Source organism: Delphinus delphis, chromosome 6, assembly GCF_949987515.2.
Source record: "Delphinus delphis chromosome 6, mDelDel1.2, whole genome shotgun sequence".
Taxonomy (NCBI): domain Eukaryota; kingdom Metazoa; phylum Chordata; class Mammalia; order Artiodactyla; family Delphinidae; genus Delphinus; species Delphinus delphis.
Window position 1 is genome coordinate 89,087,467 of NC_082688.1, and position 17,057 is coordinate 89,104,523.

At 39.5% G+C, this 17,057-nt stretch overlaps 1 protein-coding gene across 2 annotated transcripts in view; it reads right to left on the reverse strand.

Annotated features, from left to right (window-relative positions):
* FAM120A (family with sequence similarity 120 member A) overlaps nucleotides 1-17,057 on the reverse strand; it is a 104,914-nt gene that overhangs the window by 82,195 nt on the left and 5,662 nt on the right. For both annotated transcript variants that reach the window (XM_060015031.1, XM_060015030.1), the window contains exon 2: nucleotides 1,900-2,146. In XM_060015031.1, the coding sequence (XP_059871014.1) occupies nucleotides 1,900-2,146 (247 nt within the window). The remainder of the gene's footprint in view (nucleotides 1-1,899; nucleotides 2,147-17,057) is intronic.

Genomic DNA, 17,057 nt, shown 5'->3' on the forward strand with positions numbered 1-17,057 from the left:
TTAAGCGTTTATCTATAACTTGCCTAAATTTTCTGAAGAAATTCCAAGCCTTAATTTATTACTAAATTATTCACAACGTTACTATTGTTTTTCATTTCTTTTACTATTTCACAAAATAAGTTAGCCAGAGAAGTATTAGTTGGCATTATCTCCCAAGAAATTTATTCAATGTTTCCTTAAATAAGATAAACAAATATCCTTCCCAAATTAGTTAAGGCATCCATATTCTAAAAGCATACAATTTTCCCATTCACTTAAAGTCAACTGTAGTAACATTTAAGTAAATATGAAACTTTTCATAATGTGCCCATCCACTCCATCACTTTTTAACATTTGAGGAAATATCCTTTTATATTTTAATGTCTGAAAATATGAAAGTACTACATACATTTAGAAATTAGGTTTTAATCCTCCAAATCCCAAGTCACAAGAGTTCACTAAGAAAATGGACAGAAAATAGCCAAGTACTAACTTAAAGACATGTATTTGAGATTAGATCCAAATAAAGACAACTTGTAAAATCAGAAAGTTTTTGATTGATTTGTAGTTATACAGTTTGAAATGTTATCACCAAATAATATATGAAAAATTATGGCTGTCTCACTATAATTTCTAGTTGTATAAAACTTTTTTGGAATGTTTATAAAAAATCTGATAATTAGGAATTTCTAAAAATAACCCACAATATAATCCCCCTCTTAAACATGACCAGATCAGGCTGCTAAGCACTAGAACAGAAATTGAGAGAGTACAATAAGATCGCACTTTTCTGGAGACCACACATCTTTCAAAAAGGGCCTGTGTGTCCCAAACAGCCCTCAATCCCATCACTGAAATTCATGGATTTTACTCACAGGAGGGCTTTGCTCAGAACACATTTACTTATACTGTGGACATAATTTTTACAAACTCTGAGCAAACTAGAGCCGGATATTCAAGTAGCTAGAAACATGTACATTCCAAGCACAAGAAAGGGAAGTGGACAGAAAAGAAAGAAATAACTATAAACTACAGACATAAAGTGATAAACAAATATATTACCTATTGCCAAGTTATTTTTAAGAGAAAGAAATTAATATATAAAATCTTAGTTGAAACCAGATTTCATCCTTTCTAGGTATTCAGCATAAGGAATTCCTCCAAGGGAGTGTTTTTTTTTCTTTTCTTTTTTTTTTGTGGTACACGGGCCTCTCACTGTTGTGGCCTCTCCCGTTGCGGAGCACAGGCTCCGGACGCGCAGGCTCAGCGGCCATGGCTCACGGGCCCCGCCACTCCACGGCACGTGGGATCTTCCCGGACCGGGGCACGAACCCGTGTCCCCTGCATTGGCAGGCGGACTCTCAACCACTGCGCCACCAGGGAAGCCCCCTCCAAGGGAGTTTTTAAAGACATGTATACATTTACTTAAGATGCAGGCACTGGAAACAAGGTAACGTAGTTTATTTTTGTTGTTTTCCTTTTAAAGTAATGAGAATCCTGAAAATGAGGGGAAAACATGACAGTGCTAACTTCACAGCATATTTTCTTCTATAACAAACATAATTTGTGCCAAAGGTTTAAATGTTTAATTTTCATAAGTGAGACTGTGTTAACACTTGTGATTTTTAAATGTTATTTTCCCCAAACTTTAAGGGCATTTTTTTTCACAAAATTAGTTTATCGGCCTAAGTGGAACAATACATAAACAAACAAGAACAAATGAAGCACATTTTCAGTGACACCAAAAAATAATGAGTAAAGAATGTTACTGAGGAGAAGCCCAGCCCATTCCCTGTTTTTTTGAAATTTAAGTAAGATACAATCCCAAACATTCTAGCATTGAAATTAAAAAAAAACAACAACAGTATGTCCCGAGTACAGAACTCCTTTATAAAATGAATTTTCACACTGCCCACCTACCTAACAGAGCAGCAAAGATAGGGAAGCGGTTTGGGTTCAGGTCCAGCTGCTTGGCAACCTCGTGCATCAGATATTGGCTTGTGGTGAGACTTTTCCCATTCCGGCTCAGTTTTAGGGCATGGGCACTGAAATAGTAGGGGATGTTGCACAGGGCATAATCAGAGTCGTATGCAACTAAGCCGTGGAAGCCGTTTTCTCTGCAGAAACCGATCACTTCTTGATGATGATCCTCGATGCTCTGTGCAACCTGTGCAAGGGAGAAGACCACTTCGTCAGAGGCCAGGCACCACTTCAGCACGTGCTCAATACACAGACATATCTGTACAGAATCTGTAAATTCCAGATATGGAAGATATACAAGAGAGCCAAACAGTCAAAACTAACAATCATAAAGTATGCAGCACATTGCTCAAATAAGAAATTTCAGTGGGAAATAATCTCCTGGTCAGTAACTTACGATCCCATCCAGACTGCAAATTAACTTTCAATTTCTTATCAAGTTCAAAGATCACCCTGTTTAAAAATACACAATCCCAGGTGGCCCCTGTGACAGTATTTTGAAGGAAAAGAGACAGATGGGAAAAAAAGAGACAGAAGAGGAAAATAAAGAAGTGTAAAGGACGGAGACAGAAAGAAGCCAGCCACTCTCAGTGAAAACAAAATAATTTCTTCAAAGTAAGTCAAAGCAAATAGGTGAAATAACCAGAAGGATTAAAAAAAAAAAAGCCAAGTATTATCCATCACCTACCTACTAGTTACTATAGACCCTGAAGCATTCAGCATATGGGTAATAATAAGAATGAACATGTTTACCCCCAAATAATTGTCACTCGTTTATTCTGTGCAAAGGACCAGGCCTGGTGGTATGGCACCAGGTTCAGGACCACTGTGAAGGCTAGGTCTAAATTTACTGCCTTTTTAGTGATGAAAACTACAAGCTAAAGCTTCTTACTTCTACTGGCTCTCCCATTGTGAAAGGTCAACCCCATCTATCTCAGGTGTCCATCACATACTAAAGAGGGCAGAGAAGCAACGCCCACAGGAAAGCAAAAAGCCCCCAGAATTTCTCTATTCCAAAAAACATACCAAACGGCATTGAAAAACATTTTCCTAAAATTATATATATAAAGTCAAAGACAATTCCTCTCCTGCTGTTACCCACACTCATTTAACCAACTAAAATTTGGCAGGTTTTTTTTCCCCCTACAATGGATAAAGGTATTTTAGAAAACAGAATTTTAAACTTAATTGGGTGACTCAGCTGTGGAAAATTAACTCTCCATAGAGCCCTAAAGGTAAAAAACAAGTGAGTGCCCTTAAACATAAATTTCTAGAACTACACTGCCCGATTTGTGGCTATACTGAATTAAAATTTAAAATACATTAAAAATTAAGTTCAAGTGTTCAATGGTCACCTACTAGATGGACATCATTGTAGAGTTACTCTCATTTCTCACTGACTTGCAGCAAATTTTGTTAGAAAGTTAGTTATAATGAAATCTCAGCGGCAAAGCAGTCCTTTTAAAGATGCATATTTAAAGGAAAAATAATTTTTTGCATTCTCTTAATAAGTATTTTGATAAAAATATTTTGCTTTACAAAGAAAACAATAACAACATACAATTAGTCAATTACTCTTCTGTCTTAGAATAGGATGATGCTGTTTTATCTCAGTCTAAAAAGAGTACTTTCACTAAAATAGAAAACTACAGTTAAAATTTATTTTAATTAGCCCAGCTTCATCTAGAAATGATAATCTCCAAGTCCATGCTCTCTACCTCAAATCACTTTATTACATAAAACTTTATATTTACAGCAATGTCTTAAGGCATTTAAAAATCACCAGCAATTCCTGTTTTCCAGACATCTTTAATATTAAGTCTGCACAATCTTCCTAAGAGGCCCTGAAATGAAGAGAGATTGTGAGTTACCACCCCCTAGCTCCAGTCCCCTCAGAGGAGTTCTAGAAAAGGCAGCATGGCTGCTTGCTTCATAGAGCCAGATATCCTGTAGAGGAGATGGGGCAAAATTAAATGTATGAGTTGAGTACTGTACAAGCTATATTTTGCAAGAGAGTTTGTTAACCTATTCTTCCAGGAAACTGAGGCTGCCAGCAGTTCAGAACCTAGCTCTGCCCAGCTCCAGGACAAGAGCGGTCCAGAGACTCATCCTCCCTGAGCACCCACTCTCTGCATACCTCACAACATCACCTCATTATCCTCACAACAACCCTTGGAGGGGAAAGGAGGAGGTAGCCCTGTGTGGTCACTCAGTGGGGTGTTCAAGCAGGGGAACAGCAGGTATACTGACTCAGAGCTGAGTGTGGTGTCTGCAGCCTCATCCCAGAGACCCAGGGGAAAGCAGTAGGCAATGGAGTCAGAGCAGGCAGGGACAGATCTAATCTGGCAGGTTTTCAAGGAAGGCTGTGGGCATTGTAAAACAACAGGCAATATATTTCCAGAGCTGTAAAGCACTCATACTCTTTGACTCTGGAGCAATCTTACGCCAGGAAATAGAGCCTAAGAAAGCAACGTATCTGATAAAAAACGTTGGGAGCATAAAAAGGGTGAGGGTAGCCTTCCATGGGAAAAATAAGTTAACATTAAGGAGCTGGGTAAACACAGCAACTACACGATGTTGTGGAGAAACTTGAGAAAAGCTTAGAATAAAATATTAAGCAAAACCATTTCAGAATACAATATCTGCTACATACAACCACATAAAACTGCACCTATGGAAAAAGACTGAAAGGGAGTAAGCAAAAACTAACACAGTTGTGCACGGTGGCACAATTATACTTAAAAAAAAAGAAAGAAAAAAAACTTTAATTTATTATTATTTTTAACATCTTTATTGCAGTATAATTGCTTTACAATGGTGTTAGTTTCTGCTTTATAACAAAGTGAATCAGCTATACAGATACATATATCCCCATATCCCCTCCCTCTCCCACCCCTCTAGGTGGTCACAAAGCACCGAGCTGATCCCCCTGTGTTATGCGGCTGCTTCCCACTAGCTATCTATTTTACATTTGGGAGTGTATATATGTCCATGCCACTCTCTCACTTTGTCCCAGCTTACCCTTCCCCCTCCCCATGTCCTGAAGTCCATTCTCTACGTCTGTATCTTCATTCCTGTCCTGTCATTAGGTTCTTCAGAACCTTTTTTTTTTTTTTTAAGATTCCATATATACGTGTTAGCATACGGTATTTGCTTTTCTCTTTCTGACTTACTTCACTCTGTATGACAGACTCTAGGTCCATCCACCTTACTACAAATTACTCAGTTTTGTTTCTTTTTATCTCTGAGTAATATTCCATTGTATATATATGCCACATCTTCTTTATCCATTCATCTGTTGATGGACACTTAGGTTGCTTCCATGTCCTGGCTACTGTAAATAGTGCTGCAATGAACATTGTGGTACATGACTCTTTTTGAATTATGGTAGAAAAAAACTTTTTTAAAGGAAAAAAATCTAATAAAAAGTTGAAACAGCCCTCATATATGCACGCCCACACTGGCCACCTCTATGCCACCGCACTGGGGGCAAATACTCCTCCTTTCACATCCGTCTCCTGCCAGACAAGGCACACAATTTGCTCATCTACATATCAAGGGTCTAGCTTGGTGCCTGGCACAAAGTAAAAACTATTTATGAAACGAAAAACTCTGGGAGTCCCAGTTCAGGGGCCCCAAACAGTCTTTAAATTATTTATAAAGATTACTATGAACTCTAAACAGTAGAAACCAACAGGCAGTAGAGCCTTATAGAGCAGTTTCATCTATCTCTGGGGAGTGGAATGTAGCGCTTTCCACAGTCACCTCCTTCCACTGACCCTTCCCCAAACACAATTTCTCATTCATTCAGAACACTTGGTTTCAGCCTGGCATTAATAAGCAAAGTGAATGAACTATTAATAACTCACTACAAGACTAATTTGTAAATGTTAACAATATCTTAATCCTCCCCCAAAGCACACCTAACATTAAACAAATAATTGTCTGCTAGAATTAATCTCCTAAAACAAAAGATAAAGGAACTCTGCCCTTAAGTAAGCACAGACTTCAAATCTAAAGCAAGGTGTATAACTGAATCACTTTGCTGTACACCAGAAACTAACACATTGTGTTAGTTCAATCAACTATACTTCAATAAAAAAAATAATAATAATAAGGCAAGGTGGAGCAATCTGCGCCCCTTGTCGTGCTCATCTTTCCTATCTCAGGTACCCTGAGTGATATGGATGGCGAGGAGAACCAAAATGTCCAGGTTCCAGTTCTGGCTTGATGTCCAACCTGCCTAGCTAGGAATGTAAAATTAATGAATCTTTAAAATTCTTTCAACTTCTGAAATTCTAGTATTCTTCCCCACTGGTTAAAATCCATTTTGCCTTTATCTGAGGAAGGCTACATGGCATTAAAAACCACAAGGTAACAGAGATGCAATCCTTTCCAACAAGTGAACAATGGAAGTGTGGTGTAGCAGTTACTTAATTAGGGAAATAAAAACCCCACAAAACACCTAAATGAAAGAGTCTGGCTGATGGATACATGACTCTGCATTTGTACAAACTCACATCATTGTACATATCATACAAAGGATAAACTTTAATATACACGACTTAAAAAAAAAAATCAGCCAGCAGTCAGGGATGGTAGGCCAGAATGCAAACTGACAAATGTATCGAATTGTATTATAAACCGTCTGTCACAGGGGTGCCAATGAACAACTCTGAAATCACTTTCACGTGTGTTAAGGTTGGGGTAAATGGATGGTAGATGACCTCAGTGTCTCCCTATCAGAGAACGGGCTTACAAATGTGCAAAGGGAGGAGGCTAGCATGACCCTGTAGTGTTGGGTTAGCCATGGAGATGTCCGTAAGAACCCACAAGTAGATGACAACACAGACAGACAGGCACAGAAATCATTAGAGGTTAAGTGTGTGCACGTGGATTAGTCTATAAACACACACCTATATCTCCCAGGTGTCAGCAGAGAACCTAGAAGCAGCAACACCCCAGGAGAAAGAACATCTGTACCCCGATCTGGTTTCTAAATACCATTCTCCACTAAAAGGCATGTCACTGAGCAGACGCCCAGTAGATATACGGAAGGAGGGCACTGCCCCTCTGGAGCATTCTCCCCAAATCACAAGAAAATATCAGACAGCCCAAACTGGAGGCCAACCTACCAAATGCCTGATCAGTTCTCCAAAAGTGTCAAGGTCACCACAGAGACAAGCAGAGGCTGAGAAGCTGTCCCAGATCAGAGATCAGTAAGTAGACAAGACGCCTAAAGGCAACAGGGAATCCAAAAAGGATACAGGTAGAAAATGGAAGAAATCTGAATGAAATACATAATGCAGTTAATGGTACTGTACCAATGCTAATTTCTTAGTTGTAACAGTTGTACTAGCTCATAGGATGCTAAGATGCATGAAAGCTGAGTGAAGGATATTCAGGAACTCTCTGTACCATTTTTGCAACTTTTCTATAAACCCCAAATTATTCCCAAGTAAGAAGTTTATTTTAAAAAGAAAAAAAAAAAAAAACACAATAGTCTACAAAAGCAGTCCCCAACCTTTTTGGCACCAGGGACCAGTTTCCTGGAAGACAATTTTTCCACAGATTGGAGGCGGCGGTGGGGGGAAGGAATGGTTTTGGGATGATTCAAGTGCATTACATTTATTGTGCACTTGATTTCTATTATTATTACATTGTAATATATAATGAAATAATTATACAACTCACCATAATGCAGAATCAGTGGGAGCCCTGGGCTTCCTTTCACTTGCCACTCACTGATAAGACTTTTGATATGAGTCTGCAAGCAACTGATTTATTATGGTCTCTGTGCAGTCAAACCTCTCTGCTAATGATAATCTGTATTTGCAGCCGCTCCCCAGAGCTGGCATCACCGCCTCAGCTCCACCTCAGATCAAGCTTTAGATTCTCATAAGGAGCACACAACCTACATCCCTCACATGCGCAGCTCACAGTAGGGTTCGCACTCCTATAAGAATCGAATGCCGCAGGTGATCTGACAGCAGGCAGAGCTCAGGCAGTAATGCGAGCCATGGAAAGCAGTTGTAAATACAGATGAAGCTTCTGCTCACTCATCCGCTGCTCACCTCCTGCTGTGCGGCCTGGTTCCTAACAGACCATGGACCGGTACCAGTCCCTAGCCCAGGGGTTGGGGACCCCTGGTCTACAAGACACTAACTGAGAGACTGTTTTAAGCTATTTCATCATGTGAACAAAGCACTGAAAGGCCTGGCAGGCAAAGTCTCCGAGAGTCTATCATGTGAAAACACAACTCTCCCCAGACAGTCCAACTAAGGGAAGTAGGAAAGCCCACCACACACAGCATAAACCTATGAATGAAAGAATAAAGTCCAACAACCAAGAATACCTGTAAGAGGCCCACTGAACAATTCCTCAAGATTTATGTCAAAGAGCCTGGTAGAGTCAGGGGCAAAGAATTGGATGCAGTGCAGAGGAGACTCGATGCAAGGTTTGGGTGAGGATAGGAAAACGCCTGGATTGCATCGAAACAGAACCTGAGAGGTAGTTATTTAATTAAAAAAAAATTAAATTCCAGAGGTTAAGCTTCTAGGAATCAGGGTCTAACAGGGTATCGCTGTTCTTTCTCCTTTCAGGGTGTCTTTCTTCCGGTCTGAATGCCTTTCACTCCTGTTTCCCATCTCTTCTACTCACCCTATTCCCCGTGTTCTGTTTCTCCAATTCCCTAGCCTTCCAGCTCCTGGTTCAGACTGGGCACATTATGCTTAATGAAAATGGTATGTCTAGTTCTTAATTCTTAGTTTAGAAATGAGTAAAAACTATGAAATACAATGTTGGGAAGATTATTTCAATTTGAATTCCCGAAGAGTATAAAAAGCAAGCTAAAAAATTAAGCCAAGACCTATCTACTCACAGGTGATAAAGAAAGGGTTAAGGCCTCCTATGAGAGCGAGCCAGACTTGGAATCATGCATAGCCTCCTCACAGAAAACCACAGGCTAGTAACCAAAGACCGCCTACCACCTTAAAGGCACTAGGCCTTGACTGATTTTTGCCATGGCTGCCATCACCACTGCATCAAAATGCAACTTCAGATCAAGGGAGTGAAACCGTAGAGCTCCTGAGTACAGTGCACAGAGCATTCAACGTTTACTATTTTTTTTTAATATATAAATTTATTTATTTTATTTTTTTATTTTTGGCTGTGTTGGGTCTTCGTTGCTGTGAGCAGGCTTTCTCTAGTTGCGGTGAGCAGGGGCTACTCTTTGTTGCGGTGCGCGGGCTTCTCATTGCTGTGGCTTCTCTTTTTGCGGAGCACGGGCTCTAGGCGTGCAGGCTTCAGTAGTTGTGGCACGTGGGCTCAGTAGTTGTGGCTTGCGGGCTCTAGAGCTCAGGCTCAGTAGTTGTGGTACACGGGCTTAGTTGCTCCGCGGCATGTGGGATCTTCCCGGGCCAGGGCTCGAACCTGTGTCCCTTGCATTGGCAGGCAGATTCTTAACCACTGCGCCACCAGGGAAGCCCACTTGATACGTGCTTTGGTAGCCACAACTAGGCTGGGAACCACCAAACACCTCGCCTCACCTCTCCACCCATCCGTCACCAAGAAACACGGTGTATGCAATCAGTGTTGAAGATCTTCAGTAGCTGGCAAAACGCCCCATTTTTGGTCCCAATGAAGTATTTTGTATTTAGCTAGGGATAATTTTATGTAACTGTATATTTGCCACAGAATCCTAGGTAAATCTTTTTATCTCAACAGTTTTAAGTTTCATCATTAAAAAGGCAGATACATCAAAATTCAGTATTTTTTACAAAGAATAATGACTAAAAAATTCTCAAGCTTACTTTGTGAATGTAATTATTTATTAATGCTGAAAGCAGCTATGGGGAAAGTCCTATAAGAATGAAAATGTAACACCGTTACTTACTCCTAATCTCCAGTGAAGAAGCACTTGTACAGTGAGGTTTTGTGTCTCTGGCATCAGGTGAACTCCACTGCCTACTTTAATACTTTCTGTACTTCCATTTCTTCATCTGCAAAAATAATAGTACTCTCCTACCTCATAGGGTAGCTGTGATGATTAAATGAGTTACTACATGTAAACAGCTCAGAATCATTCATAAATAATAAGCACTTGATAAATGTCAGGTACTATTTATTTTCAAGTAAGCTATGTGAGAAAGGATCTACTTCTTCATACTTTTCATGCAGGACCTGAAACACTATGAGTTGTCATAAAGAGATTTTCTGACACAAAGAAAAAAATATCATATGTGGTTTTTCTTTAGAATAATTTTACAGAGGCTCAGGGAATAATGTGACACGTCCTCCAACCAGCTACTGGCTTTAAAAGATATAAGTTAACCTGAACGTAAAAGGATAAGTCAACCTAAATTCTTTTGTTAAAAAAAAAAAAAAATCAGGCTCTGACCTTTATCCAGCAGAATTCTAGACACTATGCATGAGGTGGGTAAAACTTACTCAGGCTACTTACTCCCTACTCAAGTCGAGCTGAAGAGTGAGAACATGAAAGTCAATGCTAACTTGGTAGAAGATTTTTATTGTTGTTGTTTACTTTAAAAGAGCAATTTTAGTGTCATGACATACATTAGCAATGTCTCTAAAAGTAAACCTCTCCTCCTCAGGAAATCTGTAATCATGGCTGAATAAACGTCTTATCTTATATAGCTCTTGGTTATTCTATAAGAATTGGTTGCAGTGGTCTTAAAAGCAAGGAAAAACAATGTCTTTTAAAATAAGGGAGTGGCACATGAAAAGATTCTCAACTTCATTAATCATAGGGAAATGTAAATCAAAACCACGAGATACCATTTCACACCAATTAAGATGGCTACTAAAAAAAAAAACAGAAATAAGCAAGTGTTGGCGAGGATGTGGAAAAACTGGAACCCTCACACATTGCTGGTGGAATGTAAAATGGTGTAGTTGCTGTGGAAAATGGTATAACAGTTCTCAAAATATAAAATCACCATATGATCCTGCAATTCCATTTCTGGGCATATACTCAAAAGAACTGAACGCAAGGATTCAAACAGATATTTGCACCCCCATCTTCATAGCAATATTATTCACGATAGCCAAAATGTAGAAGCAACCCAAGAGTCCACTGACAGATGAACAGATAAGCAAAATGTGGTCTATCCCACACAAGAAATTATTATGCATCCTTGAAAAGGAAGGAAATTCTGATACATACTACAACACGGATGAACCTTGAGGACATTATGCTCAGTGAAATAAACCAGTTACAAAAAGATAAATTCTGTGTGATTCCATTCATATGAGGTGCCTTAAGTAGTCAGATTCATAGAGACAAGAAAGTAAAATGGCGGCTGCCACAGGCTGGCAGAGAGGAATGGGGAGTTAGTGCTCAATGAGGACAGTTTCACTTTGGGAAGGTGAGAAATTTCTAGAGATTGATGGGAGTGATGGCTGCATAGCAGTGTGAATGTGGTTTCACATCCGCTGATATGGACAGCCGACTGTACTCACTGTACTACACCATTTTACATCAGGGACTTGAGCATCCTTGGATTTTGGTATCTGAGGGGTCTCCTGGAATCAGTCCCCTGCATATACCTGAGGGAAGACTGTACTTAATTCTACTGAACTTAATTCCACTTAAAAATGGTTAAAATGGGCGGGCTTCCCTGGTGGCGCAGTGGTCAAGACTCCGCCTGCCAATGCAGGGGACATGGGTTCGAACCCTGGTCCAGGAAGATCCCACATGCTTAGCTGCGGAGCAACTAAGCCTCTGAACCACAACTACTGAGCCTGTGCTCTAGAGCCCGCAAGCCACAACGGCTATGCCCGCCCACCCCAACTACTGAAGTCTGCACACCTAGGGCCCGTGCTCTGCAACAAGAGAAGCCACCACAGTGAGAAGCCTGCACAATGCAACGAAGAGCAGCCCCCGCTAGCCGCAACTAGAGAAAGCCCACGCACAGCAATGAAGACCCAACGCAGCCAAAAATAAAATAAATTAATATAAAAATAAGAAATGGTTAAAATGGTAAAACTTTTGTTATAGTTTATTACAATTAAAAAAATAAAGATAAAAATTATAATAATAAGAGGGTGGCACCCCGTCTCCCTGTTTTCTCAGAAATCCTAGGCACTTAGCTCCAAGATATAACTTCCTCCTTGTCAAAACAGAAGTTTTATTTTTCCTTTGGATAATGACATTAGCATATATGTAATGTATTATATCTGCCAGCCTACATAAAAGGGTGAGATTTCTTCTTTGCAATCTCTTTAGCAGGTTGCCTGTGATGCAACTGCAATCTGTTTCAATGCTTATTCAATAATAAAACTGTTTTCTTTCTCTGTTAAAAAATTAAATAAGAGAGTGAATGTCCTAAAAGAAATGCAAGTTAAACTTCATACATTTTTAAAATAAAAATAATAAAAGGAACGTTGAGGGCTTCCCTAGTGGCGCAGTGGTTGAGAGTCCGCCTGCCAATGCAGGGGACACGGGTTCGTGCCCCGGTCCGGGAAGATCCCACATGCCGTGGAGCGCGGCTAGGCCTATGAGCCATGGCTGCTGACCCTGCACGTCCGGAGCCTGTGCTCCACAGCGGGAGAGGCCACAATACTGAGAGGCCCGCGTACCGCAAAAAAAAAAAGGAATGTTGAACCAAGGGGGAAAGGGGTGGGGTGGGAGGAATTGGGAGACTGAGACTGACACATATATATTATTGATACTATGGATAAAATGGACAACTGATAGGAACATGCTATATAGCACAGGGAACTCACCTAGTGCACAGTGGTAACCTAAATGGGAGTGAAGTCCAAAAGGGAGGGGATATCTGTATGTGTTTGGCTGATTCATTTTGTTGTGCAGTGGAGGCTAACAACATTGTAAAGCAACCATACTCCAATAAAAATTAATTTAAAAGAAAAAAGGAGTGTTGAAACACCAACATTATTTGTATTCAGTGTCTATTCAGCCTACTATATTAATCTCCTAATGATTCAGCTAACTCCAAGCAGTAGTATTCTTTTTAAAAATCCAATTCCAAAATACATCAAAATTTAACTTTTGGAATTCAGAAAAATGAATCTCAGACTGATGCAATTTATTTCAAAATGGTGACACGTGCAAATTCTTTATTGAAATATTTAATGGCTCACATAGGTACAGGAGATTGAAAAACCATGGTGCCTGTGCTCATCCAAGCGGTCCAGGGAGGCCCTCCCAGTCTGGACTGGCTGGCACTCCTGCCCATGAAGATGAACAATACACTCCAGACCTATGAAAACTCAACCCTCCAGTAATACTCCTTCCAGTATATTTTCTTACACTAATTGGCAAAATACCAACAGGGTAGTTTCAGTTTTTCCAAAGAAATAAATTTATTCTAGAGACAAGCGGGAAATACCAAGTAACCGGGGTACAAAAGAATCACGTTTCTAGATCACAGATCCTTAATTACTGTAGATTTACCATCACCTTTGCAGATAAATCAGTGTGCCAAGTTCAACTCTATACTGGCCCTAAAATACCTAGAAACAATGTTTGATAGAGCCAGGTATAACAAGGGAGAAAAAAAAAGATGGCTAAATGAAGCCAATTTCCCTAAGCAGTCACCCCTTTGATGTCTTCAACACAGCTCCTAAATTAAGAAGCATAAAGGGCTTACTCAAAGATAAAGCCTCTGTGCCAGGTGGCCAAGCTGAGACTACTTATCTGTGGAATTGACTAGACTCTGGGTTTGAACACAAACTTTCTACCATCTTTCTGCCATCACTGCCTTGCACAAGGTGACTAACTGGTGAGTCTGGAATTGATTTGTCCATTTCTCAAATATATTTTGAACACGTACTACATGCCAGTGTTCTAAGAGATGGAAAACATAATGTTCTAAGAGGTGGTCATCCATCGTAGGACTTACTTGCTAGAGAAAACATAAACATAAGTAAAAACTAATTCCAGCTATATAGAGACATTTGGAGAATTTTAGAATATTTCTATCTGAACTCTGATTCACTTACATCTAATTGTTCTATTTATAAAACTTTGTCTATAAATCCATTGGAAAATAAATCTAATTTTTCAAATTCTGAAGTATTGCTTCTTTAAGGTGGGGGTGGAGAAAATGGGTGAAGTCTAAATGTACAAACTTCCAGTTACAGTTGACCCCTGAACAATGGGGAGGGAGGTGTTTAGGCAAACCAACCCCCAACGCAGTCAAAAATCTGTGTATAACTTTATAGTTAGTCCTCCATCCACGGTTCTGCATCCATGGACTCAACCAACCACAGATTGTAATATTTACTATTGACAAAAATCCACATATAAGTGGACCCACACTGCTCAAACACGTGTCGTTCAAGGGTCATCTGTATAAAATAAATAAGTCATGTGGATGTAATGTACAGCATGGAGAGTGTAGTTAACACTGTATTGTATATTTGAAAGTTGCTAAGAGAGAGCTTAAAAATTCTCATAAGAAAAAAAAGTATAACTATGTATGGTGATGGATGTTAACTAGACTTAATGTGGTGATCATTTCACAATATATACATATATTGAATCATTATGCTGTACAGCTGAAGCTAATATAATGCTGTATGTCCACTATATCCCAATTTAAAAAAAAAAGGAACTCCTCTTCATATTACATGGTATTTATTCCTATGGTCAATTTCTTACTAAGGCTGGAATGTGTAGTATGTTTTAATTAATTTCTTTCCATTGTATAAATTCTAATTGTATAAAACAAAATGAAGAGCAACGTGGGTCTAGACATATATAAGAGAGAAGGTGTGTGTATGTACGTATCTTATTTAGAAAACTAAGCTATATTCTCTTTTTTTACTTATCTCCCTGGTATACTTAGAAATCTCTATTTCAAACCTTTATATGGCTTTACTAAGGCCCAAAGCTTAGAATTCTTTGACTTGTTCACATCAGGATTTCCTAGCCTTGGCACTGGTGATATTTGGGAATGGATAATTCTTTACTGTGGGGCTGTCCCGTGCATTGTAGAATGTTTAGCAGCATCCCTGGCCCCTGCCTCTAGATGCCTGCAGCCAGTATGCCCTCATCTGTGACAATCAAAAATGTCTCTAGACCTTAACAAAATCACCAGCCCTCTAGCCCCTGTTGAGAATCACTGCTCTTCAGTGACTAAATAGATGGTCCTATGGCATCAAAGAAAGTTCCAAACGTTGACATGGGAAAATGATGTAAATGAGCACACACACCCCCCCTTCCACTAGAGTAAACTCCTTAAAGGATTCCATTCTTTTCTGTTATATTCACTCCTCCACACCTGGCCAATAGCAGGCACTCAATGTTTGCTAAAGGGAGAATGAATCATCACTGGAAACCAGAGAAGAGAGAATAAGAAATTTAAAGAAAATAAATCGTACTTAATGGCCATTGACCCAGGTGTTGAAAGAAAATAATTAAATTGCCTATATAAATAGAACAAAGAAAATATATGATTAAAAAGTTGAATGCCTATACTAAACATAGGAAATACAGGAGGAGTAAAATTAGTCCCTGGCCTCAAGTAGCTTAGAGTTAGTGGGGGAGATACATATGAAGGTAGCTACAATAAAGCTTTTGAGATGGGCTTTGAGGTAGAACCAAAATTCTGACAAGCGAAAGTGGGGTAGACAGAGGGAGACATCAGTAGAGTTGGGAAATGGACATTTCTTGGGGAAACAGTAAACAGTCTGGTTGGGAGCATCTTAAAAGTATAATAGAAGAATTCTGAAACTAAGGAAGGTAGAATGGATTCGGATTGTAGGAGGGTCTAAAAGCCTGAATAAAGAGTTTGGATTAATGGTTTTGTTGACAGTCGTTGCCAGGAGAATGACTCACCTGAGGACCCTGCAGGGTGCTCTGACATTGTGTGCAAGATGAGTTCCACTGTTGATACTAGGCATGGGGGCCTGGTCAGATCCAGAGGCAATTCTGACTACTATCCACAGTAAGACACAGTTTAATGTAATGGTATTCACCCTTAATACATGTCTTGCATTCTACTTTTTATTCTATTTTATTCTGTGTGAATTTTTCTAAATGCTGATAAACACCCAATAATTTGGTTTCACAACCCACCAGACCTTTTCGGTAAACTTGGTGAGTTCACATGTTGGGAATACTAGAAATGAGGAACAGAAGTGTAAGTAAGAGACTGCTGGGCTAGAACTGATGTGTCATATTGCAGGGACTGGCAGAATGGAATGATAAAAATGCCAAAGATGACTCCAGGGTGGTAAGTGTAACTTTGAAATAGGTGACCATCAGGCTCAAAGCAGTTAGGGCTAAAAGTGAAATCAGAACAGACTGGGAGAAGAGACAACTGTGGAAAGTGAAAGGAGAATGAAGGGTATATCAGTAAAAGTCAGGCTCTAGGGGGGACATGCAGTTTGAAGTCTTAAAGGTGGTATCATTCTTCCTGCTAATTATAGGACACAAACCCTAGGGTAGCTAAAGTGAAATTACAATAGTCACTAGAGGTGACTAATCTGAGGTCAGATTAGAGAGAATAGTCAGTTTGTGTGTTGAATGGGATATGGGAGAAGTAATCTCTAAGTACATAAAACCAGCTGCTCAAGTCTTTGAGAACAGTAAAAGGGTGCACTGGAAACTGTCAGATGTTGAAAGAATATGTGCATAGTATTAACCTCAAAAGAGGTAATAATAAGAGTATATAACAGAAAAGGTCCACAGAATTATGGCATTTATGGAAAGTCGTATTTCAGTAACTCCAGGAAATGGAAGTGCTTTGGTAATCAAAAAGGCTTCAACAATGCAATGTTGAAGGGAAGAGGCAATGGGCTTTGGTAAGTCTAACTTTAAACCTGAAAAATGGGTGATAACTGTTGATAAGTATCAGTGCTGAAGTCACAAATTGGTGGCTCAAGATCTGAATCTAGCCCGGAGTCCATTTTCCTTGGCTTAAAGGTGTTTTTTAAATGGAATAATTTCAAATAAAAATCTGGATTTCTGACTTTCTTGAAAAATCTGAAGGTCTGGCAATGTTGGCTCTATTTTCTTGTAAGGCTTTTAAAATGTGCACACTCTTCAATCTATCAAGTTTGTGTGTGCATACCATTTGTAGGGGATAGATAAATCATACACTATGCAG